We start from the raw sequence: 26,169 nt of genomic DNA on the forward strand, positions 1-26,169 counted from the left end.
TTGCAATGTTAGCATCTGCAATTCTACACATTTTTTCATGTAGCTGAGAACAACAACAAAAAAACTGTTTTTAAGACAATGTCCTGCAATTCTATACATTTTGCCATGAATACTTTCAAATGTTGGCATCTCAGACTGTCTAGTTTTTATTTTGGTCATTGTTAGTTGTCGTGTTTTTGGCTATGCCGGATTAAGTGATATTTTTTAATTATTTATTTTTATCCGTTGTTTTACCAGGTAAATTGACTGAGAACACATTCTCATTTACAGCAACAACCTGGGGAATAGTTACAGGGGAGAGGAGGGGGATGAATGAGCCAATTGTAAACTGGGGATTATTAGGTGGCCGTGATGGTTTGAGGGCCAGATTGGGAATTTAACCAGGACACAGTGGTTAACACCCCTACTATTACGATAAGTGCCATGGGATCTTTAATGACTTCAGAGAGTCAGGACACCCGTAACGTCCCATCCGAAAGACGGCATCCTACACAGGGCAGTGTCCCCAATCACCCCAATCATATTTTTTAAGACCAGAGGAAAGAGTGCCTCCTACTGACACTCCAACACCACTTCCAGCAGCATCTGGTCTCCCATCCAGGAACTGACCAGGACCAACTTAGCTTCAGAAGCAAGCCAGCAGTGGTATGCAGTGACATGACATGCTATTCTATAAAATCATTTATCTGTAATTAATATTACCTGATTAAGCTAATCAGATGAATGTAATTAACTAGAAAGTCGGGGCACCACAATAATGTTTATAGAGCTGTTATCTTCCGAATAAACTCTTAAAGACCTAGTAATCTTTTACATCAATAGCAGTCAATATTTAATCCTCGCCTTATTTAGTCTCATCTGAAAGTTGTAAATTCTTGGTGGGGGTCATATTTATGGGGCTCATAAACCTCCCCCATCAGGCCAATGTCATGACATAGTACACAAACATTATTATTTAAAAATATATAGCTCCATTATCTCTACATACTTTGGATATGCTTTTAGTCGTTTAAGTTTACACTTAAAACATTTGACTATCCCGAATGTTTGTTTTTTTTTAAACAGGAAAAAAAAGAAAAGTGGCCCGCCTTTGCTAAATGAGTATAGGGGAAACACTGCTTACTGACAACTAAGAAACACTCACACACCACACCAGAAAGGACTTAAGAGTTGTTTTATATAGTTCAGCAAATAATTATGAAATAGTTAGCTGTGGATTCAAAAGTAATCTTTTAATCCATTACTAATCACTTTGTGCTACATTGGTAGTAGTTGCGCTCTATAAATACAGTTTTCCGTTCTAGTTAATTATACTGATTTATTTTCTAGGACAACTTTATCCTGTTCCATTAGGAGATACCCATATACAAAGAAATAATGCAAAAGTGCCCAAAATAAACAAAGAGGGGACAAATCCCAGAGTGAATATTTCAGACGAGACAAGGGGCCGACAGAGATCTATTTTCCACCTGCTCGTTGAACATCTCATTCCAAAATCATGGGCATTAATATGGAGTTGGTCCCCCCTTTGCTGCTACAACATCCTACACTCTTCTGGGAAGGCTTTCCACTAGAACATTGCTGAGGGGACTTGCTTCCATTCAGCCACAAGAGCATTCGTGAGGTCGGGCACTGATGTTGGGCGATTAGGCCTGGCTTCGCAGACAGCGTTCTAATTCCTCCCAAAAGTGTTCGATGGGGTTGAGGTCTGGGATTTGTACAGGCCAGTTAAGTTCTTCCACACCAATCTCTAAAAAAATATTTCTGTATGGACCGCTCTTCCCTAAACTGTTGCCACAAAGTTGTAAGCACAGAATCATCTAGAATGTCATTGTGTGCTGTAGCGTTAAGATTTCCCTTCACTGGAACTAAGGGGCTTAGCCTGAACTATGAAAAACAGCCCCAGAACATTATTCCTCCTCCACCAAACGTTCTCCTGGCATCAGCCAAATCGAGATTTATCTGTCGGACTGGCAGATGGTGAACGTGTTTCCACTGCTCCAGAATACAATGGTGCAAGCTTAGCATTGTGCCCAGTGATCTTAGGCTTGTGTGCGGCTGCTCAGCCATGGAAACCCATTTCATGAAGCTCCCGACAAACAGTTCTTGCGCTGGCGTTGCTTACAAGAGGCAGTTTGGAACTCGGTAGTGACTGTTGCAACCGAGGACAGATGATTTTTTACACACTTCAGCACTCAGCGGTCCCGTTCTGTGAGCAGTTGTTGATCCTAAATGTTTACACTTCACAATAACAGCCCTTACAGTTGGTCGGGACAGCTCTAGCAGGCCATAAAAGTTGACGAATTGACTTGTTGAAAAGGTGGCATCTTATGACCGTGCCACTTATAAAAGTCACTGAGCTCTTCAGTTTGGGCCATTCTACTGCCAATGTTTGTCTATGGATATTTTATGGCTCTGTGCTCGATTTTATACACCTGTCAGCAACAGGTGTGGCTGAAATAGCCGACGCCACTAATTTGAAGGTGTGGACACATACTTTATCTATATATACAGTACTAGTCCAAAGTTGACACACCTACTCATTCAAGGGTTTTTCTTTATTTTGACTATTTTCTACATGTTGCTATTGAATACAACTCTCAAGTGAATGGCTTCACACAGTTTGCCAACATTAACAGGATTATGTATGTAGTGTAGACTAGCAGGGTAGGTGTCTGTGTGTGTTTTGAGGTGGCAAGGTGATGCGGATAAGAGAGGAGATTATGATAAAGTAGCAGGTACTGGCTGGCAGGGAGCCTTGTCACGGCCAAAGGAGTCCCCGGTCCCTGAGTCTGTCTAGTTCTGTTCCACTTCATCCAAACAGAGATGAAAACATTCAATTAAAAAAGCCAATAATGCATTGTTTTTATTTCTGTGTGTCGCTGTTTGGATCGAAAACGTATAGAAATGTTACCGGGCAAATCAAGGGCAGACACTGACAGAGATGAGATAATATGGATAACAAATGTCCATCAAGAGTATCTCTATGTATACAACTCAATGCTATGAGGCTTCTGGCATTCTGGCTGTCATTATACAACACAGGAGATTGGTTAGGTAACCCAAAATAACTTGAGTTAATCACACACAGAAGTTCATTTTCAGCCATGTGTGATCAGTGATGGTTATTCTGTGAGTCAACGTGAGTTATACAATTCCATAACTTTGAGATCTCGGTCTACCTCAACTTGCCTTCCTTTTAAAAAGTGTAGGCTTACTGATGGTCACTTCCATCCATGGGGTCAGTAGGATTTTTCAACAAGATCTAACCTCCAGTGACCAAAACAGAGGAGAATTAAATCTCCTTATGTCCCCTCGTTCTCAATCACCGGACCACCACGTGATTGTCTCTTTACTGCTGTTAGGTCATCAACTTTGAGCCCCAAAGTAATAAAAGAAACATTGAGGTCTATCAGTATGAACACGCTGGATTAGAGAAGCTGATGACTGTAAGCAGGGGAAACTGCAGAGTCAAGAAGAACTGAATGTGTGACACGTTGCTTATGGTCTTTTGAATTATTGTGGTTTTGACACATCTCTATTTACATGGCACTAAAAAAGTTTCACTGAAACAAGCTATTGAACATGTCTACTGTGAGTTTCTGGGTTAGAGTTAGGACAATCATCTCTACCCATTTATTCTCTGGTGCAGTACAGAAATAGCATCCTTGGATTGAGACTCGCAGCAACACTGTTGAGTGGTCTAGTGTGAACTAACAGCTAAAAGTAACACAGCCATGAACACTGACATAGTGAGGTTTGGTTAACAACAATGTGTTTCTAGGCAATACTAAGCCAGGGGAATTAGTTGCTCAGTCAGTAATGCTGTCTATGAATATTTTTCTAATGTCAACATACAGTATTTCAGTGCAGACAAACTGAGAAAAGTCAGAAAGTTCAGGGTGACTTAGAAATGTTAGAAATTGTTTTTGAAAGAAAAGCACATTTTTTGTCCATTAAAATGACATCAAATTGATAAGAAATACAGTGTAGACATTGTTAATGTCGTAAATGACTATTGTAGCTGGAAATGGCTGATTTATAATGGCATATCTACATAGGCGTACAGATGCCCAAAAATCAGGAACAATCATTCCTGTGTTCCAATGGCACGTTGTGTTAGCTAATCCAAGTTAATAATTTTAAAAGGCTAATTGATCATAGAAAACCCTTTGTTATTACAGCTAAAAACTGTGCATCGGGGCCTCCCACTCCTTTCTATTCTGGTTAGAGACAGTTTGCGCTGTTCTGTGAAGGGAGTAGTACACAGCGTTGTACGAGATCTTCAGTTTCTTGGCAATTTCTCACATGGAATAGCCTTCGTTTCTCAGAACAAGAATAGACTGACGAGTTTCAGAATAAATTATTTGTTTCTGGACATTTTGAGCCTGTAATCGAACACACAAATGCTGATGCTCCAGATACTCAACTAAATGTGTCCAGTTTTATTGCTTCTTTAATCAGAACAGTTTTCAGCTGTGCTAAAATAATTGCAAAAGGGTTTTCCAATGATAAATTAGCCTTTAAAAATTATAAACTTGGATTAGCTAACACAAGGTGCCATTGGAACACAGGAGTGATGGTTCTTGATAATGGGCCTAATTAAAAACATCTGCTGTTAACAATGTCTACACTGTATTTCTGATCAATTGAATGTTATTTTAAATGGACAAAAAAATTGCTTTTCTTTCAAAAACAAGGACATTTCTAAGTGACCCGAAACTTTTGAACGGTAGGTAGTGTCTCAAGATATTCAGGAGTGAAAAGTGATCAATCCCCTTTAGTACTTCACTACTTAATTCTATTCACTTGTTTCCACTGATATCATTGGTTGATAGATCCCTGGAACTATCTTGATGCGTTTGCACTGGCAGAGTTGCATGCTGGGTAGTGTAATTTGTGCTGTCATTACTCACTGAGGGGTTTGAGGATGTTGGGCGCTGCCTCGTCAGCATTCTCTCCATCTGATTTGTCCCCCTCCACGTTGTCCGCCGGCCTCCCCTTCCTCTCCTTGTGGCTGGACTTGCGTCGGTGGCGCCGTCTCCGCTGGTAGCTCTTGGGCACATGCACACCAATATACACGGTGTGGTGACCTGAGGGAGGAAGAGGGGACACCATTCAAGGGACACAGGTCAGATTAGGACTACCATGCTGATAATTTGCATCAAATGGAAGAAATGCACAAAGTCAATGAATATCAGTTGGGTAAGTGAAACTGTAGAATAAATAAGGAGGATGGATTAGATATGATAAAGGGGAGGATTGGATGTCAAAGAATCCATAGTGATGTAAGCTTACTGACCAATATGGTGTATGTTCAGGTATTAATTAAGCGGTGGTGCATTTCTGTTAGGGAACAAAATTCCCACGATAAACCCCACACACACGAATGCATGCAAGAGTCACAAGAACACGTGCACACACACACACACACAGGCATGCACACACACAGGCACGCACACACACAGGCGCACACAGGCACACACAGGCACACACAGGCACGCACACAGGCACGCACAGGCACGCACACAGGCACGCACACAGGCACGCACACACACTCCTACTGACTGATGATGGGCTATTTAGTCAGCTTGTTTGGTAAAATGTTTGGTCAGTTCTTTGTGCGTCAGGCCGTTTCCCTTGGGCCAATCAGGACGGAATCTGTCCTCATCCTGACACACGCTGAGGATGTAAATAAATGCCAACCACTTCCTGTCCATCAGCTCAGACAGGAAAAGGCTAAACTTATCCAGGAAGCCATTTCAGAGAGAGAGAGAGAGAAACAGAGTACCACATGCTCCAGCTAACAGCTGTCTAACACACAGGCCAAATGTTCTGGGCTATATACCCAATCCTCATGTACTGGTAAACACTAATGTAGATATTGGTTGGCATGGGTAATCTACAGAACTCACACCCCACTCCCTAGTGTGATCTCTCACACATGCTACATGCCTGTATGTAGCCTTCACAGTGGATTTGGGAGAGTCATGAAAAAGGGAATTTTACAGGCCGCTTTTCAATAATGTTCCTTATATATTTTCATCTTATTTGAAACAAATATTATAAATATTATAAACTTGACTTTGCAAAGGTAACTTAAAATCAGAGTGCCAACTACACTACAGAACAGGCTGTGTAAACAAAGAACGAACAGGAGTTTAACCAGGGGTCATTCACCAAAAGGCGACACCCATTCAAACATGAGGTTGGTCCTGACTGAGTGATTTCACATTCAATGTGACTGGGACTGGTATTTTTGGTTGTTGATTCTTCTCACTGTGTTGCTCCATGTGATGTGAAACCTGGGTTTGGGGTTTGTTTGAATTTTAACACAGAATCTCAATTATAACTCAAACATGACATGATTATGTGTGTATGTATATATATACATACATATATATATATATACATACACATATATATACATACACACATATATACATACACACATATATATATATATAGATAGGTCAAAATGTGTGAAAATGTAGGAATGTGTGAGTGCACAAGTTTGTGTTTTTGTGCAAAAGTAAGTGTGTGTGTCACTGCAGGGGGATTAAAGTAGTAAACATCTTCATGTGGGGGGCAGGCATTACGTGGCTTGATAAACCTGTAGTTATTTGCTCCACATCTTTATCTTCAATATTAATCCCTCCTATACTTCATCCTGAAATTAGAGCGAGACCTAGAGAGAGAGAGTATTATAGCCTTCGGCAAATCAGATCACACCTCCATCCTGCTCCTCCCCCCTATAGGCAGAAACTTAAGAAGGAAGCACCTGTGGTAAGGACTGTTCAACGTTGGTCTGTTCCGGGTCGCTTCTGGGAATAGTATCGACGTATACACAGACTCTGTGACGAAGTACATAGAGGCTGTTGTTCCTACTGTGACGATTACAACTTATCCAAACCAAAAACAGTGGATAGACGGCAGCATTCGCGCAAACCACCACATTTAACCATAGCAAGGTGACTGGGAACAAGGACTTGTTCAAACAGACCAGTTATGACCTCCATAAGGCAATTAAAAAGCGGCAAAATGACAGTACAGAGACAAAGTGGAGTCGCAATTTAACGGCTCAGACACCAGACGCATGTGGCACGGACTCCAGACAATAACGGATTATAAAGGCACAGCCAGCTACGTCTCGGACACTGAAGCCTTGCTCCTGGAAAAGCTAAACACCTTTTTCGCCCGCTTCGAAGAAAACATAGAGCCGCCGACATGGGCCCCCGCTGCTCACATGGTCCCCCGCTGACTGTGTGCTCCTGATCTCGGTGGCCAACATTTAAGCATGTTAACACTCGCAAGTCTGCCGGCCCAGACAGCATCCCAAGCCACGTCCTCAGAGCATGTGCAAACCAGCTGGCCAAACTTTTAGTGGCCATGACTGCAAAGAGAAACATTTTAGTTTGAAAGTTAATTTCCTGCATTCCTATACATTCTGCCATGGGGAGTACAGAAAATGTTGAATTTTTAAAACAAGCTTTCTACAATGCTTGCCATGGGGCGGAGAGAAATTTCGTAATTTTCTAACATATTTCATGAAAGTCTACTCATTTTGCCATGGGGCAGAGATTATTTTTTTGTAGAATTACAGCAAATTTCCTGTAATTCTTTTTTGAATTTAATTCTTTTTTTAAAATTCACCCCAATTTCATTCAATTGGTAGTTACAGTCTTGTCTCATCGCTCAAACTCCCGTACTGACATAGGAGAGGTGAAGGTCGAGAGCGGTGCGTCCTCCGAAACACGACCCTACTAAGCCGCACTGCTTCTTGACACAATGCCAGCTTAACCCGGGAAACAGCCCGTGTTGGATGAAACACCGTACACCTGACCGTGTCAGCGTGCATGCACCTGGCCCGCCACAGGAGTTGCTAGAGTGCTATGGGACAAGGACATCCCTACCGGCCAAACTCTCCCCTAACCCAGACGACACTGGGGCAATTGTGCACCGCCCCATGGGTCTCCCGGTCGCGCCCGCTTGCGACAGAGCCTGGACTCGAACCAGGATCTCCAGTAGCACAGCTAGCACAGCGATGCAGTGCAGTAGCCACTCGGGAGGCTACATTTCCGGTAATTCTACCCATTTTGCCATGGGGTGGAACAAAATATTTGTAGTTTTAAAGCAAATTTCCTGCAATTCTACATATTTTGCCAAGACTTATGTCATGTTATGATATCAGAGTGAGAGTAACCCAAAAAAATCTAATGGGGCCCACTTGATGTCAGGGCCCCTGGTCTCATGGTCCCCGGTCAGTTTTCAGCCATGATTACTGAAAGTTTAGATAGCTGGCTAGACTAATTTACCAATCTAAAAATTGTTAGCTGGCTAGACTAATTTCCCAGTCTAAAAAATGTTAGCTGACAAAGCTAATTGCGTGAATGTCAGTGGTTGACATAAGAGAAACTGCTGATGCACAACCAAATGTCGAACTTGCATATTCCCCTATTCTAACTCTCAAACAGTAAGTTGAGACCCTGACTGGGGGGGGGGGGTCTAGTGGCCAGGGGCCCTAAGCGATTGCTTATGTCGCTTATGCCCGGAGCCGGCCCTGGAGTGAGGTGGCGAAACATCAAGGGATGGAAGACAGAGAGGAGAAAGGAAATAGGTTGACTCCATGGAGTTGGTGCTTGAGAGAAATGAGAGGAGACATTATTGAATAACATTGTTAGCCAATCATTAATACAGCAGCCATCATGGATGTCACAGAAGCTCAGTGCTCTTACCTTCCACCTCCTCCTCATCACAGACATGCTTGACAAAGCATGCCCCTCTGTCCAGCACTGCCTCATCCTCCACCCTGCAGGAACAACAGGAACACTGTGAGAACGGGGGAATATACCTAGAACACTAGTAGAACAGGGGAATATACCTAGGACACTAGTGGAACAGGGGAATATACCTTGAACACTAGTGGAACAGGGGAATATAGCTAGGACACTAGTAGAACAGGGGAATATAGCTAGGACACTAGTAGAACAGGGGAATATACCTAGGACACTAGTAGAACAGGGGAATATAGCTAGGACACTAGTAGAACAGGGGAATATAGCTAGGACACTAGTAGAACAGGGGAATATACCTAGGACACTAGTAGAACAGGGGAATATACCTAGAACACAAGTAGAACAGGGGAATATACCTAGGACACTAGTAGAACGGGGGAATATAGCTAGAACACTAGTAGAACAGGGGAATATACCTAGAACACTAGTAGAACGGGGGAATATAGCCAGGACACTAGTAGAACGGGGGAATATCCCTAGGACACTAGTAGAACGGGGGACTATACCTAGGACACTAGTAGAACGGGGTAATATACCTAGAACACTAGTAGAACGGGGGAATATCCCTAGGACACTAGTAGAACGGCGGAATATACCTAGGACACTAGTAGAACAGGGGAATATACCTAGGACACTAGTAGAACAGGGGAATATACCTAGGACACCAGTAGAACGGGGGAATATACCTAGGACACTAGTAGAACAGGGGAATATACCTAGGACACCAGTAGAACGGGGGAACATACCTAGGACACTAGTAGAACGGGGGACTATACCTAGAACACTAGTAGAACAGGGGACTATACCTAGAACACTAGTAGAACGGGGGAATATACCTAGGACACTAGTAGAACGGGGGAATATACCTAGGACACTAGTAGAACAGGGGACTATACCTAGAACACTAGTAGAACGGGGGAATATACCTAGAGCACTAGTAGAACGGGGGACTATACCTAGAACACTAGTAGAACGGGGGAATATACCTAGGACACTAGTAGAACGGGGGAATATACCTAGGACACAGGTAGAACAAGATACTATACCTAGAACATAAGTAAAACAGGGGAATATACCACTGTCAACATTAATTAATTCCAAAACATGTCCTCAGGACCACCAGCAGCCAGTCCACATATTTGTTTAATTCTAACACGAGCACACCTGATTCAACTAATCAAGGGCTTGCTGATTAGTGCTGATTAGTTACCACATTTGAATCAGGTGTGCTTGTACTGGAATAGGTCAGATATGTGGAATGGCTGGGTCAGGGTGTCTCGAGGACCGGGTTGGGAAACACTGAGCTACATGATTGGATTAATACAGAGGCTGAAGCATTCTGAACAGGATGTGTGTGTCATCACACCAGGGACGTCGTTTCAGCCCAAATCCCCTATTGTTATGAGGGTGACACACACACACACAAAGCCTTAGTCCTCCATCTGGCTCACACTTGCTGCGTCTATCTCTCACTCTATCACCTTAGTCCTTATTTGTGAGTCACGTGGGCTTCTTACAATGATCTGCCCAGGCTGTCAGGATTAGCCTAGCTTTACTTAGGAGTGAAACCTTCTCTGAGCACACAAATACAAACACACACACACACGGGAAGCCTCTCTACTACAGTTACCTGCAATAAGAGCCTAGTTACTAGATCAAGGGCACCATGTTTATTTTGATCTGTTATGAGCCCTGTTGAAAAAAAGTATATTATGCACACCACCTACCGTCTATATCCAGATACATGCAGAGAAAAGAAGAACATGAACAGATTGATTATCAAGCGAAGGTTATAAACACTCATTAGATTCCATGTAGAAGATTTCAAAAGAGAGTTATTTTATGCTCATGTACTCTTTCTAAGGCAACAATGGAAAAGTCCTCCTCCTACAGGTAACCTCCTCCACTTCTACTAACCTGCTTAAGTTTGCAGACAACACAACAGTGGTAGGCCTGATCACCGACAACGATGAGACAGCCTATAGGGAGGTCAGACCTGGCCGGGTGGTGCCAGAATAACAACCTATCCCTCAACGTAACCAAGACTAAGGAGATGATTGTGGACTACAGGAAAAGGAGCGCCGAGCAAGCCCCCATTCTCATCAACGGGGCTGTAGTGGAGCAGGTTGAGAGCTTCAAGTTCCTTGGTGTCCACATCAACAACAAACTAGAATGGTCCAAACACACCAAGACAGTCTTGAAGAGGGCACAACAAAGCCTATTCCCCCTCAGGAAACTAAAAAGATTTGGCATGGGTCCTGAGATCCTCAAAAGGTTCTACAGCTGCAACATCGAGAGCTTCCTGACCAGTTGCACCACTGCCTTGTACGGCAATTGTTCGACCTCCGACCGCAAGGCACTTCAGAGGGTAGTGCATACGGTCCAGTACATGACTGGGGCAAAGCTGCCTGCCATCCAGGACCTCTACACCAGGCAGTGCCAGAGGAAGGCCCACCCCTGTCATAGACTGTTCTCTCTACTACTGCATGGCAAGCGGTACCGGAGTGCCAAGTCTAGGACAAAAAGGCTTCTCAACAGTTTTTACCCCCAAGCCATAAGATTCCTGAAGAGGTAACCAAATGGTTACCCTGACTATTTGCATTGTGCCCCCCCAACCCCTCTTTTACACTGCTGCTACTCTCTGTTTATCTTCTATGCATAGTCATTAACTATACGTTCATGTACATACTACCTAAATTGGCCCGACCAACCAGTGCTCCCGCACATTGGCTAACCGGGCTATCTGCATTGTGTCCCACCACCCGCCCCTCTTTTACGCTACTGCTACTCTCTGTCCATCATATATGCATAGTCACTTTAACCATACCTACATGTACATACTACCTCAATAAGCCTGACTAACCGGTGTCTGTATATAGCCTCACTACTTTTATTTTCAAATGTCTTTTTACTGTCATTTTATTTATTTACTTACACACACACACACACACACACACACACCTTTTTTTCTCACTATTGGTTAAAGCCTGTAAGTAAGAATTTCACTGTAAGGTCTACATCTGTTGTTTTCGGTGCACGTGACAAATAAACACAACCCCACACAGTGGTGCATCGTCCTGACAGACAAACACTAATTATTTTCTTTATTTCAGACCTGTCAAACGGTTATTGTGCAATCACAATAGGAGAGGGCAGAGTATCCTACTACAATGGAGAAGGACAACATCAAATCAGTTCAGTTTCTGTTATTCACTCCATTCAGTTTTTATTGCCCATCCTTTTCATCGGAAGGCACAGAACCTGACTTAATAGAACATAATAGAACTAAGTTCTGCAACTCCATTGCATTGGTCAGATACTCTTTCACATTCCCATGACTGACCAAACACAGCATGATGTCTATGAGAGCGTGTGTGGCTGTGCTTATACCTGCCCGATGTCCCGGGCTGGAAATTAATTATTTGCGGGATTTCTTCAGAGCAGGATTTCTACACACTCGTTACACAATGTTACACCATTAAAGCATGTGCATGCATGCATGTCCTGCAGGTATTTATCGGTGTCCATGGTAATATGGTTCCTATTTGTGCATACTGATATATAGGCCTACTTGTGTATTTTGCCTAAAGCCATACGCCTGACAATGATAATACACCTGCCAGTCAGAACGGAGAGAACAAAACAGTTTGTGCCAAAAGCCTTCTGCAGGACAGGTAAGTTCCTGGTGTATAAGGAAGCTCAGAGCTCATGTTTAGTTCCCTGTCCAAGCGTTGGATCACTTTGTGGGGCTACATGGCCTACAGCTCTACCCTGATCCCTCAGCCAGCTGGTTCTTCATGGAGCAGGGAGGCCTATAGGAACGTGGCCCATAGCTGACTTTAGTTTCAAGACCAGCTGTTTAGACCCATGGAGAGCCAGTCTCAGTCAGAACCAACAGCACCGGGAGAGGAGCAAGAAGGAGAAAGAGTAAAATATTAACCCGTAGGCTTAGGTTAACCAGAACACAAAGACAGTTTGCTCATTTTTCCTCTTTCTACCCCCTTCTTATTTTCTCTCTCTCTCCATCTTGCTGTTCCTCTTCTTATCATCCCTCCATCTCTAAGAAAAATATGCTGTTCTGCCCTTGAGCAAGGCAGTTAACCCCCAACAACAAGCACCTCTCTGATTCAGAGGGGATTGGGTTAAATGCAGAAGACACAGTTCGGTTGAATGCAGCCAGTCTGACTAGGTATCCCCCTTTCCCTTCCCTCCAGCTTTCAACACAGATCATTAACAGGATGAGGTCATAACTGTGACCATCATCCCTCCTTCTCATTTTCCTCAGATTTTTTTCAATAGAAAATGTACTTTAACTTATCAATAATAATCCAATATAGTCCTGTAGACATGTTCAAATTAGTTTTTTTTTGCAGATAAAGATGTGGTATTTAAAACTAAACTTCCAATATCCACCAGGAATATCCAGTTTGTTCCTTAATTTGAGTACCTTGGACGGCAAGGTAGGCTAGGGAATATTTACTTTCTGCTTTTACACTGCCCCACCCCGGGCCAGAATAATGCTGCTATACAGTTTGTGGGGGGTTGCCTCTTGTTACACAAACCACTAAATAAGCAACAACAGGAAGGATACAACTTGTTCCTGAGACAGATAGCACCAACTAGCATCTCATCTTCATTTCCCCAGCGGAGGGACAGCCTTATCACATTATCTGGCCTTGAGATATGATTGGGGCCAGAGCATAACCATAACATTAAAGCAAAGCCCCAACATCAAACACACAGGGGAGAGGAGTAGCCTGGGGGCCTGACGTTGTGCCATCCTGCCAAGCGCGGCCAAATATTGGACTCTGACTCTCCTTTGGTTTTTCAGTCTTGAAGGAAAGAATGGAAGAAAGAATAGAGGAATGGTTTAGTTTCAAGAGTTGAGTGTTGAGCAGCATCAAAGCAGTCTTGAGTTTCATTGTGAAGTATAGTAGGGAGTGAAATGGAGGGGTTGTACTGTACTCCATCTTCATCTCCCACCATTCTCCTTGTCCTGTTTCTTCTTCAGTCTCTCCAGGACAGTATGTGCCTTCCTGGTAAGAACAGTTACAGAGCGTCATCTCTGTCACACAGAGAGCATGCCATGGGTTCAGCCAGTCCCTCCAGGTTACTACATGCCTTCCAGGCAAACAGCTATAGAGAGTCATCTTATAGTTGTCAGAGAGCCGGCTATAGCTTCAGTCAGTCATCCAGCCAGTCAGTCAGTCATTCAACCAGTCAATCTCTCAAGAGTCCCTGAGGTGTCATTGGCGATGTGACGAAGTCAGCTCTTCCTCTGAGGCTCTGGGGCTCCGTTTAAGGACTTAGGGAAATGTCTGTTCGGACAGCTGCAGGCGCAGAGGGAGAGTGAGAGAGCCTTGGAATGTACATGGTCAGGGGTCATTCCTATTCACATTAACTAAAAAGATGAGGAAGATCTGGTTGGTGGTTTGAGAGGGTTTCTGAGAACCCTCTCTCAGTGTCAGAAAGCCACATTTAAACATTTGTAAGTTGTATGTTAAATCAAGCAATAATGGTCCAAGAGTGAATGAAGTTATAGTTGCTTACTTCCATCCTCTTATAAAAGCTTAAAAAGGAAGTTGCTGCCACTATTTCAACTTCATTTCCTGTCCTTGAGAGGAAATGCACGTTTAGGTTCCACCGACAAAGAATGACAAAGGCTACTTGTAGATTGTCACAAATTGGGTGTCGGAATTTCCATTCTTAAACATCAACAACCTGCTGTCAGTATAGCTAGCTAGCATGCTAACCTCATCAAGCTAAATGTTATCAGTTGTTGCATTTTACTACACCGTAATCAAAAAAAATTGCCAGCTGGCTCTATGGCTGGTTCTGGAGCTGGATTTGTCATAAGTATTGATTTAGTGAAAACTTTGCCACAGATGGAAACCACTGGTCTCTTTGACTTCACCATTATTGTTATCTACAAAGTTTTGTCATCTTTCAATAAATTGCAGCTGCGAATCCACCATAGAAATAGTTAGGAATTATAGGATGAAGCACTGGTAATATGGATAACTATTGAAAGATACAGACTAGCTAAAAAATACGTTAAAATAGAAAAATTATGAAATGTTCCTGGTTTTAAAAAAGTGGGAGGTGCAAAAACCCCTGCACCCCCTGAAAATCATTTGTATGTCATATCATAGGAAAAGACACCACATTGACACTGATTTGCACGAAGTGGACACTTCGGATGTCACTTCAAGCCCAAATATAGAATTATTTGACTAAACTATAACTTATTGATTTAAAATCGTTGTGCAACACCCATTTTATTTTTTAAACCATTTTCAAATAAGGCTGTAACGTAACAAAATGTGGGAAAGGGGTCTGAATACATGCACTGTACATCAACTTTAAAAAAGCACATGTAGCCTACATATCAATACATACACAAACTATCTAGGTCAAATAGGGGAGAAGCGTTGTGCCGTGGGGTGTTGCTTTATCTGTTTTTTGGAACCAGGTTTGCTGTTAATTTGAGCAACATGAGATGGAAGGAAGTTCCATGCAATAATGGCTTTATATTATACTGTACGCTTTCTTGAATGTGTTCTGGATTTGGGGACTGTGAAAAGACCCCTGGTGGCATGTTTGATGGGGTTTGGTGTGTCAGAGCTGTGTGTAAGTTGACTATGCAAACAATTTGGAATTTAACACAATGTTTCGTATGAAAGAAGAAGTGATGAAGTCAGCCTCTCCTCAACTCTTAGCCAAGAGAGACTGGCATGAATAGTATTTATATCAGCCCTCTGACTACAATGAAACGCTAGATGTCCCGCTCTGTTTTGGGCCAGCTGCAGCTTAACTAGGTCTTTCCTTGCAGCACTCAACCGGACAATAATTAAGACAAAACTAGAGCCTGCAGGACTTGCTTTTTGGAATGTGGTGTCAAAAAAGCAGAGCATCTCTTTATTACGGACAGACCTGTCCCCATCTTTACAACCATTGAATCTATATGTTTTGACCATGACAGTTTACAATCTAAGGTAAGGCCAAGTAATTTAGTCTCCTCAACTTGTTCAAAAGCCACACCATTCAGTACCAGATTCAGCTGAGGTCTAGAACTTTGGGACTGATTTGTACCAGATATGATCCTCTAGACAGGTACAAAATCTTTAACGGATCCAATCATGTAGCATTTACTGTACATAGCCTTCAAGTAGCATTTAGTTTAGCATTCGCCATGATAGTCTTCTTCTTCTGCACACAGAGGGTGTGAAGGGGTGAGGCAGGGAGGGGAGGGGATGCAGCCGGTTCAAGTAACAGAGTGATGTGGCAAGGCTAGAATGAAGGCCCTAAGAGGGGGAGGGGGAGAACCGAGAGAGAAGAGTCATGTTGCAGCAGGCTCGATGCTGGGGATGGACGGGGTCATGGGACTAGAGCTCCTACCACACCAGGGGCCCCATATACCCCCAGGACAGGAGCCACATAATCAGCCTGTGATGAGGTTTCTAACAAGGTGGGCCTTATGGGGAACACAGCACAGGGATGGACGTACACACACCAAGGGGTGCAGGGCTAGATGTACAGTATACCCACACCAGTGGTGGGCGAGAGATGTGGAATGTTCAGCATTCCCACCTCGGTTAAAAACAAATCAAATCATCATCAAATTTTATTTGTCACATACACATGGTTAGCAGATGTTAATGCGAGTGTAGCGAAATGCTTGTGCTTCTAGTTCCGACAATGCAGTAATAACAAGTAATCTAACTAACAATTCCAAAACTACTGTCTTGTACACAGTGTAAGGGGATAAAGAATATGTACATAAGGATATATGAATGAGTGATGGTACAGAGCAGCATAGGCAAGATACAGTAGATGGTATCGAGTACAGTATATACATATGAGATGAGTATGTAAACAAAGTGGCATAGTTAAAGTGGCTAGTGATACATGTATTACATAAGAATACAGTCGATGATATAGAGTACAGTATATACGTATGCATATGAGATGAATAATGTAGGGTAAGTAACATTATATAAGGTAGCATTGTTTAAAGTGGCTAGTGATATATTTACATCATTTCCCATCAATTCCCATTATTAAAGTGTCAGTGTGTTGGCAGCAGCCACTCAATGTTAGTGGTGGCTGTTTAACAGTCTGATGGCCTTGAGATAGAAGCTGTTTTTCAGTCTCTCGGTCCCAGCTTTGATCCACCTGTACTGACCTCGCCTTCTGGATGATAGCGGGGTGAACAGGCAGTGGCTCGGGTGGTTGATGTCCTTGATGATCTTTATGGCCTTCCTGTGACATCGGGTGGTGTAGGTGTCCTGGAGGGCAGGTAGTTTGCCCCCGGTGATGCGTTGTGCAGACCTCACTACCCTCTGGAGAGCCTTACGGTTGAGGGCGGAGCAGTTGCCGTACCAGGCGGTGATACAGCCCGCCAGGATGCTCTCGATTGTGCATCTGTAGAAGTTTGTGAGTGCTTTTGGTGACAAGCCGAATTTCTTCAGCCTCCTGAGGTTGAAGAGGCGCTGCTGCGCCTTCTTCACGATGCTGTCTGTGTGAGTGGACCAATTCAGTTTGTCTGTGATGTGTATGCCGAGGAACTTAAAACTTGCTACCCTCTCCACTACTGTTCCATCGATGTGGATAGGGGGATGTTCCCTCTGCTGTTTCCTGAAGTCAACAATCATCTCCTTAGTTTTGTTGACGTTGAGTGTGAGGTTATTTTCCTGACACCACACTCCGAGGGCCCTCACCTCCTCCCTGTAGGCCGTCTCGTCGTTGTTGGTAATCAAGCCTACCACTGTTGTGTCGTCCGCAAACTTGATGATTGAGTTGGAGGCGTGCGTGGCCACGCAGTCGTGGGTGAACAGGGAGTACAGGAGAGGGCTCAGAACGCACCCTTGTGGGGCCCCAGTGTTGAGGATCAGCGGGGAGGAGATGTTGTTGCCTACCCTCACCACCTGGGGGCGGCCCGTCAGGAAGTCCAGTACCCAGTTGCACAGGGCGGGGTCGAGACCCAGGGTCTCGAGCTTGATGACGAGCTTGAAGGGTACTATGGTGTTGAATGCCGAGCTGTAGTCGATGAACAGCATTCTCACATAGGTATTCCTCTTGTCCAGATGGGTTAGGGCAGTGTGCAGTGTGGTTGAGATTGCATCGTCTGTGGACCTATTTGGGCGGTAAGCAAATTGGAGTGGGTCTAGGGTGTCAGGTAGGGTGGAGGTGATATGGTCCTTGACTAGTCTCTCAAAGCACTTCATGATGACGGATGTGAGTGCTACGGGGCGGTAGTCGTTTAGCTCAGTTACCTTAGCTTTCTTGGGAACAGGAACAATGGTGGCCCTCTTGAAGCATGTGGGAACAGCAGACTGGTATAGGGATTGATTGAATATGTCCGTAAACACACCGGCCAGCTGGTCTGCGCATGCTCTGAGGGCGCGGCTGGGGATGCCGTCTGGGCCTGCAGCCTTGCGAGGGTTAACACGTTTAAATGTCTTACTCACCTTGGCTGCAGTGAAGGAGAGACCGCATGTTTTCGTTGCAGGCCGTGTCAGTGGCACTGTATTGTCCTCAAAGCGGGCAAAAAAGTTATTTAGTCTGCCTGGGAGCAAGACATCCTGGTCCGTGACTGGGCTGGATTTCTTCCTGTAGTCCGTGATTGACTGTAGACCCTGCCACATGCCTCTTGTGTCTGAGCCGTTGAATTGAGATTCTACTTTGTCTCTGTACTGGCGCTTAGCTTGTTTGATAGCCTTGCGGAGGGAATAGCTGCACTGTTTGTATTCGGTCATGTTACCAGACACCTTGCCCTGATTAAAAGCAGTGGTTCGCGCTTTCAGTTTCACACGAATGCTGCCATCAATCCACGGTTTCTGGTTAGGGAATGTTTTAATTGTTGCTATGGGAACGACATCTTCAACGCACGTTCTAATGAACTCGCACACCGAATCAGCGTATTCGTCAATGTTGTTATCTGACGCAATACGAAACATCTCCCAGTCCACGTGATGGAAGCAGTCTTGGAGTTTGGAGTCAGCTTGGTCGGACCAGCATTGGACAGACCTCAGCGTGGGAGCCTTTACCCCTTTTTTAACATGAATGAAAAACATCCTCACCCCTCACAATAACATATTTTTTTGTAAAGCCGCCACATGGGTTGACTCTCACCTTGTCTGACACACACATTCTATACTATATACATTCACCTCTAAAATTACTGGCAACCACGATGAAGATACTGTATAAAATACTGTACAAAATAAATCATATAAATACTGAGCTATATCGAATGCGCAATTTTTTGGGGAAATGATTTTAAACTAAAACAAAATCTCTTTCTCTGAGCAATTGTATAACAAGTAATAAAAACATTTTCAGAAAGATAGGGATAGCAATAATTTTGACTCCCTTTGTGAGGTTAACAGCACGGAGTCTTTTCTAAAATGTTTTATGAGATTGGAGAACACATTGGGAGGGTCTTAGACCATTCCTCCATACAGAATCTTTCCAGATCCTTGATAACCTTTGTCCGCACTTATGGACTGCCCTCTTCAATTCAAACCACAGGTTTTAAATGGGGTTCAAGTCCGGAGACTGAGATGGCCATTGTAAAAAATTTATTTTGTGGTCAATTAATCATTTCTTTCTGGATTTTGATGTGTGCTTGGGGTTAGTGTCTTGCTGGAAGATCCACTTGAGGCCAAGTTTCAGTCTCCTGGCAGAGGCAACCAGGTTTTTGGCTAAAATGTCCTAGTACCACCACTGTTGTGCGTGGCTATTTCCATGTCATCTGACCATAGCATCGGTTCCAATCCAAGGGATTAGTTTCCAGCTACAATAGTCATTTACACATTAACAATGTCTACACTGTATTTCTGATCAAATTTATGTTATTTTAATGGACAAAAATGTTTGCTTTTCTTTCAAAAACAAGGACATTTCTAAGTGACCCCAAACTTTTGAACTGTAGTTTATTTGCAAAACTTGCGCACACACCGTGGGCAGTCTGGTCAGCATGTTAGTCAAGGCCCACATCAGTGGCTCAGGGGGAAGAGCAGGTTGAGGACCTTGATTGCCTGCACCCTGGCTTCCCTAGCTCTCTCACATGGTTGCTTTTGCAGTGTGCTTGGAAAAATATATTTGGGAAATTTACTAACAGCTCTAAAGGATTGTACAAAGACTATCTTTCCTAGTCGCTGTGCACTTTTAAGGGTGCACTATGCAGAAATCGCTCTGCCATTTGCTAAAATTCAAATAGGTCGCACTATAAATTGACAAAGACCCCAGCCACCCCAGTCATAGACTGTTCTCTCTACTACCGCATGGCAAGCAGTACCGAAGTGCCAAGTCTAGGACAAAGAGGCTTCTCAACAGTTTTTACCCCCAAGCCATAAAACTCCTGAACAGGTAACCAAATGTCTACCCGGACTATTTGCATTGTGTGCCCCCCCCCCCAACCCCTCTTTTATGCTGCTGCTACTCTCTGTTTATCGTATATGCATAGTCACTTTAACCATATCTACATGTACATACTACCTCAATCAGCCTGACTAACAGGTGTCTGTATATAGCCTCGCTACTGTATATAGCCCGTATTCTTACTGTTGTTTTATTTCTTTACTTACTTATTGTTCACCTAATACCTTTTTTGCACTATTGGGTAGGGCCGGTAAGTAAGCATACTACACCTGTTGTATTCTACACCTACAGTAAGTCTACTACACCTGTTGTATTCTACACCTACAGTAAGTCTACTACACCTGTTGTATTCTACACCTACAGTAAGTCTACTACACCTGTTGTATTCGGCGCACGTGACAAATAAACTTTGATTTGAATTTCAGTTTGTGACAAAACAAGGAAGTATATTGGAGAGAATCGTTGTGCCATCTAAACCGCTATGATATATATTTTCCATCACCAAAAATACCGAAACCGAAGACCAAAAACTAAATGTAAAAAAAGTGTAGAAATAGTGCACATTGAAGCAGTAGATCTGGGGCCGAGCTCCCTGCCATCCAGGAACGCTATACCTGGCGGTGTCAGAGGAAGGCACAAAAAATTGTCAAAGACTCCAGCCACCCAAGCCATAGACTGTTCTCTCTGCTTCCGCACGACAATTGGTACCGGAACGCCAAGTCGTACCGGAAGGCCAGGTCTGGAACTAACAGGACCCTGTATATCTTCTACCCCCAAGACAAAAGACTGCTAAACAATAGTGCTAAATAACTAGTCAAATGGAAACCCGGACTACCTGCATTGCCCTTTTCTTGCACTAACTCTGTCGCAGCAACTACACACACACAGAACACACACTGAACTCTACCCAAACACTCACACCAACACCCACCCACACATAACATAAGCACACATGCATAATGATGCCACACAAACACTTTCACTCTCACCACATACACTGCTGCTACTGTCTTATCTATCCCGTTGCCTAGTCACCCCTACCTACAGTGCCTTCAGAAAGTACTCACACCCCTTGAATTGTTGTGTTACAGCCTGAATTCACTGGCCTACACACAATACCATAATGTCAAAGTGGAATAAAGTATTTTTTTTATTTTTTTTTTTATGAAAAGCTGAAATGTCTTGAGTCAATAAACACTCAACCCCTTTGTTATAGCAAGCCTAAATAAGTTCAGGTGTAAAAATGTGCTAAACAAGTCACATAAGTTGCATGGACTTATTCTGTGTGCAATAATAGTGTTTAGTTAATTATTCAAATATCATGTTAATCGCTGTACCCCACATATACAGATAATTGTAAGGTCCCTCAATCAAGCAGTGAATTTCAAACACAGATTCAACCCAAAAGACCAGGGAGGGTTTCCAATGCCTCACAAAGAAAAGCATCTATTGGTAGATGGGTCAAAATAAAATAAAAAGCAGATGCTGAATATCCCTTGAGAGTGGTGAAGTTATGAATACATCCAGTCAAACGGAATAGAGGTGAGCACAGGCAAAATCCTAGAGGAAAAGCTGGTTCTGTCTGCTTTGAAATAGTCACTGGGAGACAAATTCACCTTTCAGCAGGACAATAACCTAAAACACAAGGCCAAATATACACTGGAGTTGCTTACCAAGCCGACGTTGAATGATACAGATTGGCCTAGTTACAGTTTTGACTTAAATCAGCTTGAAAATCTATGGCAAGACTTGAAAATGGCTGTCTAGCAATGATAAACAACCAACTTGACAGAGCTTGAAGAATTTGTAAAATAATAATGTACAAATATCGTTCAATCCAGGTGTGCAAAGCTCTTAGAGACTTACCCAGAAAGACTAATTAATTCTAAATTAATTCTAGTAATTCTAACATGTATTGATTGACTCAGGGGTGTGAATAATTGTGTAAATTATATATTTCTGTATTTGATTTTCAATAAATTTGCTAAAATGTCTTGTTTTCACTTTGTTATTATGGGGTGTAGATGGATCAGAGAAAAAAATATATTTAATCCATTTTGAATTCAGGTTGTAACCCAACAGAATGTGGAATAAGTTAACGGGTATGAATACTTTCTGAATGCACTGTTCATGTACATAGCTTCCTCGTCTTCCTCTATTACCTGGTTCCCCTGCACATCGGCCCAGTACTGGTAGTCCCTCTATATAGCCATGCTTTATTTTACTCGTTATTGTTATTCACTGTGTATTTATTCCCGTGTCTATTTCCATTATTTTTTATCTTTAAACTCTGCATTGTTGGAAAACGACCCTGTAAGTAAGCATTTCACTGTTAGTCTACATCTGTTGTTTATGAAGCACGTGACAAATAAAATTTGATTTAGGTTACAAAATCTAACCCGCATAGCACCTAATCAGCCTGAAGCGTCTGTCACTGGTTTCCTGTATCCGCTCTCTAAAGTAAAGACAACAGGAAACAACGCACTGAAAAATCCAGACAGTAAGTAGATGGGGGCTCCCAAGTGGCGCAGCAGTCTAAGGCACTGCATCTCAGTGCTAGAGGCGCCACTACAGACCTCGGTTCGATTCCAGGCTGTATCACAACCGGCCGTGATTGGTAGTCCAATAGGCGGTGCCCACTGTCGTCCGGGGTAGGCCGTCATTGTACATTTTTATTTATTTTTATTTAACCTTTATTTAACCAGGTAGGCAAGTTGAGAACAAGTTCTCCTTTACAATTACGACCTGGCCAACATAACTAAGAATTTGTTGTTCTTAACTGACCTGCCTAGTAAAATAAAGTTAAAATTTAAAAAATAAAGATGACATCATGACAGATAAGAATGATTTCCCTGTCAAACATAATCCGATTAGTGGGTTAGTCACTGAGGAAACAAAATATAAATAACAGATTTTTTTAGTAAAGGTATTTTACAATGTGGTTCCTTGTCAAACTATGAAGCAATAAATGTACATTGAATGAGTATGGAAATTATTCACAAGGAGATCACAAATGGAAATAGATCTCAAAGGTTCTCTCTGCTCTATTTTTCATTGCATGTGACCAGATGATCTTTTTTCCACCACCCAGTTTCTGCTTCAGACATATTTACCAGAATAAATCTACAGCATGAATGGATTACATATAATGTACAAAAAAACAAAGAGTATAATGTAATCTGGAGGTTTAGATCTAAGGAGAAAGAGTGTGTAGTTTAGAAACCTATACAACCCATACAAAACTTTCCACCAGGGTGCATGTTCCTGAGAGGCAAGCGATGTTGGTTGGCTATACCATAGATTATCTATTACATTAACAAGAAAGTTGAGTGTCTGCTCTAACAACGGAAAGACATGTCCTTGAAGATGGAAGTAAGGCAGGAAGAGGCGAGATCAGGTGGGACCATTCTAGCCAATGAGAGGGCAGATATTCATGTGAACAACGGATAACGTCTATATAAAGTCGTTTTTTCCCGAAGTTGCCGAAATGCCACGTTCTTCCACATATCAGTGCATTCATAACATAAACATTACGAAACTTCTATTCGATCAAGTAAACCTCACTTAACAAATTAGCAATTACATTTTTTGTTTTACAAATTCACTCATTGACCCTCATACAACAAAATCTCACTTTGTAGTCTTATTTTCGTGGACAGATGTTGTCAACCGAACGTAGCAAACGTAAAAGAAATGCCTGAAACTAGATCTATGACACAGACCTTAAGGACAAGAAAAAAAAACTTTGTTTTAAGGTTATCTTCTGTACTGTTCAACCAATCCAGTAAATGTGGAGGAGGAGTTAATATAGAGCGCCACCCTCTCGCCAAGTTAATGTCCAAAAGCGGAAGTCGTGTCACATACCTTTCTATTTCCCCTGAAAACCGGAACATCCGGTTGTTGGGGACTCAGCAGGGGCTAGGGCAGAGTAAACGCTCTCGCTTTGCCTCTTCCGCTATACTTTCAAGAGAGGCCACACAGACCGAAGGAGAGTTAAACGTTTTGTGGTGTTGTCAATATTCAGACATGTATGTATTCACCCTGACGAGCGATACACTTGGCTCTAGTGTCTTATTTAGACACGTACAATCTAATTGATTGTGACAGGCTCTCGGAAAAGAAGATTATCGTGCACTCTTATGCCTCAGCCTTGGAGAAGCGGCGGTAACAGGCAGCTTATCCAGACCTCATTTGTGTATAAGATCTGTTAGCTACTGAGAATTAATCAATGTAGGGTGCTAAATAGTTAACGTGGCTAATTCGCTTTACCACAAGGCACCTTCCTTGAAAGGTTGTAATTTATTACTTCATAGTTTCCCCCTGCTTTTAAGGTTTCTCAAAAGGTAAACAATGCCATGCCATAAAGATTTTCCATGATGGAACACTTTTGGCGACAAAATGGCTTTGCGTAATTACGCGTAGATTCCAGTATAATGGCCGTGGTTAGCGTGTGTTGAAATATGAACTCTATCCAAGTAGCTAGTATTAGGAACATCTGCTAACGTTACTCAGCAGTAACGTGATATGCTATTAAATTACCTCACTTCTGACCGGGACAATATTTGAAGCGCAACATGCCCAGTCCAACAGACACCACCAAAACCACTACATAGGCTAGTGGAAAATAAAGATTAACTTTAGGAAATTGTCACAAAAAAAACTGGTTCATACTCACTTGTTTTTATCGGTGCTCATTCTGCCGGAGTTTTGTCCAGCTTTTCCTCGGGGATGACTCCAGAAGACTGAAGCCGATGTCCCAATCGCCTTGCTCAATGAAAGCAAGAAATTTGTTGAGATTTGTTTCAAAACAATGCGTACAAACTGTATTACACGAAACAATTTAGCAACGTTGGTCTCACTCCATTAAGCAACTCTCTCCTGCCTTTGAAAAGAAAGAATAAACTCTTAAAGAAAAGTTATTAAAATGCGTATACAACTATCTGGCAGTAATCAATGACATTTAATCGGTTCGACAACACATATAGAAACGGACTTTTAGATTATGTATACCGCGATAGCTTTTATCACACCATTCTAAGTAAATATTCGAAGTTTCGCGATCGTTTTCGTATTTCTCTGCGCGTGTCTGAAGAAGCTCTGAGTGCGGCGTGTCTTTTTCCATTTTTTTAAGTTCCATCCCTCTTTCAACGTCACGCCACAAGTGGGAGGTAGAGGTCAAAAAGTTAGAGATATTGGGCTCTGCTGGATTTCTAGTTATCACACATCTTTCCAATAATGAATTTCTCAGCAGCACGGTGTACAAAGAAAAAAAAGTAAAGGTGAAACTGATGCGTAGGCCTATGTTTACCATCTAAACAAATGAATTATGGGTCAACATTCCAAGGCCTATTGATAAGGGATAATTATCAAATGTGAAATCACCAAATTACAATTTTTTTACCCATTTTTTTTTTGTTGTGGTTCATAAATATAGGCTAATGATTAATATATATGATGAATACATTTATCCACTACTATGAATTAGAAATGGCTATTTATTTTTTTACTTTTTGGATGATGTGTATTGTTATTGTATCAGTGGAGGCTGGTGGGAGGAGCTGGTTTCCATATGTGTCATACCGTTCCAGCCATTACAATGAGACTGTCCTATAGCTCCATTGCTAGATAAAAAATAAACTTTGTTTATCATTTTCAATGACTGTCTGGGAACAGTGGGTTAACTGCCTTGTTCAGGGGCAGAACGATAGATTTTTTTTACCTTGTCAGATCTTTCGGTTACTAGTCCAACACTCCAACCATTAGGCTACCTGCCGCCCCATATTACTACACTGTTGGAGCTAGAAACATAAGCATTTTGCAGCACATGAGATGACATCTGCAAATCTTTGTATGCGAATAAATAAACTATAACTGCACTAAACCACCTACACTCAAAGTTCATCTATATTTCATGGCCATGATAGGTCTATCATACAGGTACACATTTGCACCTGACAGACTCTTTTATTGTGTAGATTCACGGCCTGTC

At 42.5% G+C, this 26,169-nt stretch overlaps 1 protein-coding gene across 2 annotated transcripts in view; it reads right to left on the bottom strand.

Annotated features, from left to right (window-relative positions):
• The window catches only part of nbc (sodium bicarbonate cotransporter), an 89,412-nt gene extending 64,091 nt beyond the window's left edge, over positions 1-25,321 (bottom strand). The window contains exons 1-3 of one of the 2 annotated variants that reach the window (XM_036976497.1): positions 24,856-25,321; positions 8,736-8,809; positions 4,917-5,093 (exon numbers count right to left, since the gene is read on the bottom strand). In XM_036976497.1, the coding sequence (XP_036832392.1) occupies positions 4,917-5,093; positions 8,736-8,809; positions 24,856-24,875 (271 nt within the window). In that variant the 5' untranslated portion in view covers positions 24,876-25,321. 2 annotated transcript variants of the gene reach the window in all.
• Positions 25,322-26,169: the final 848 nt, after the last annotated feature.

This window comes from Oncorhynchus mykiss, chromosome 5, assembly GCF_013265735.2.
Source record: "Oncorhynchus mykiss isolate Arlee chromosome 5, USDA_OmykA_1.1, whole genome shotgun sequence".
NCBI lineage: Eukaryota > Metazoa > Chordata > Actinopteri > Salmoniformes > Salmonidae > Oncorhynchus > Oncorhynchus mykiss.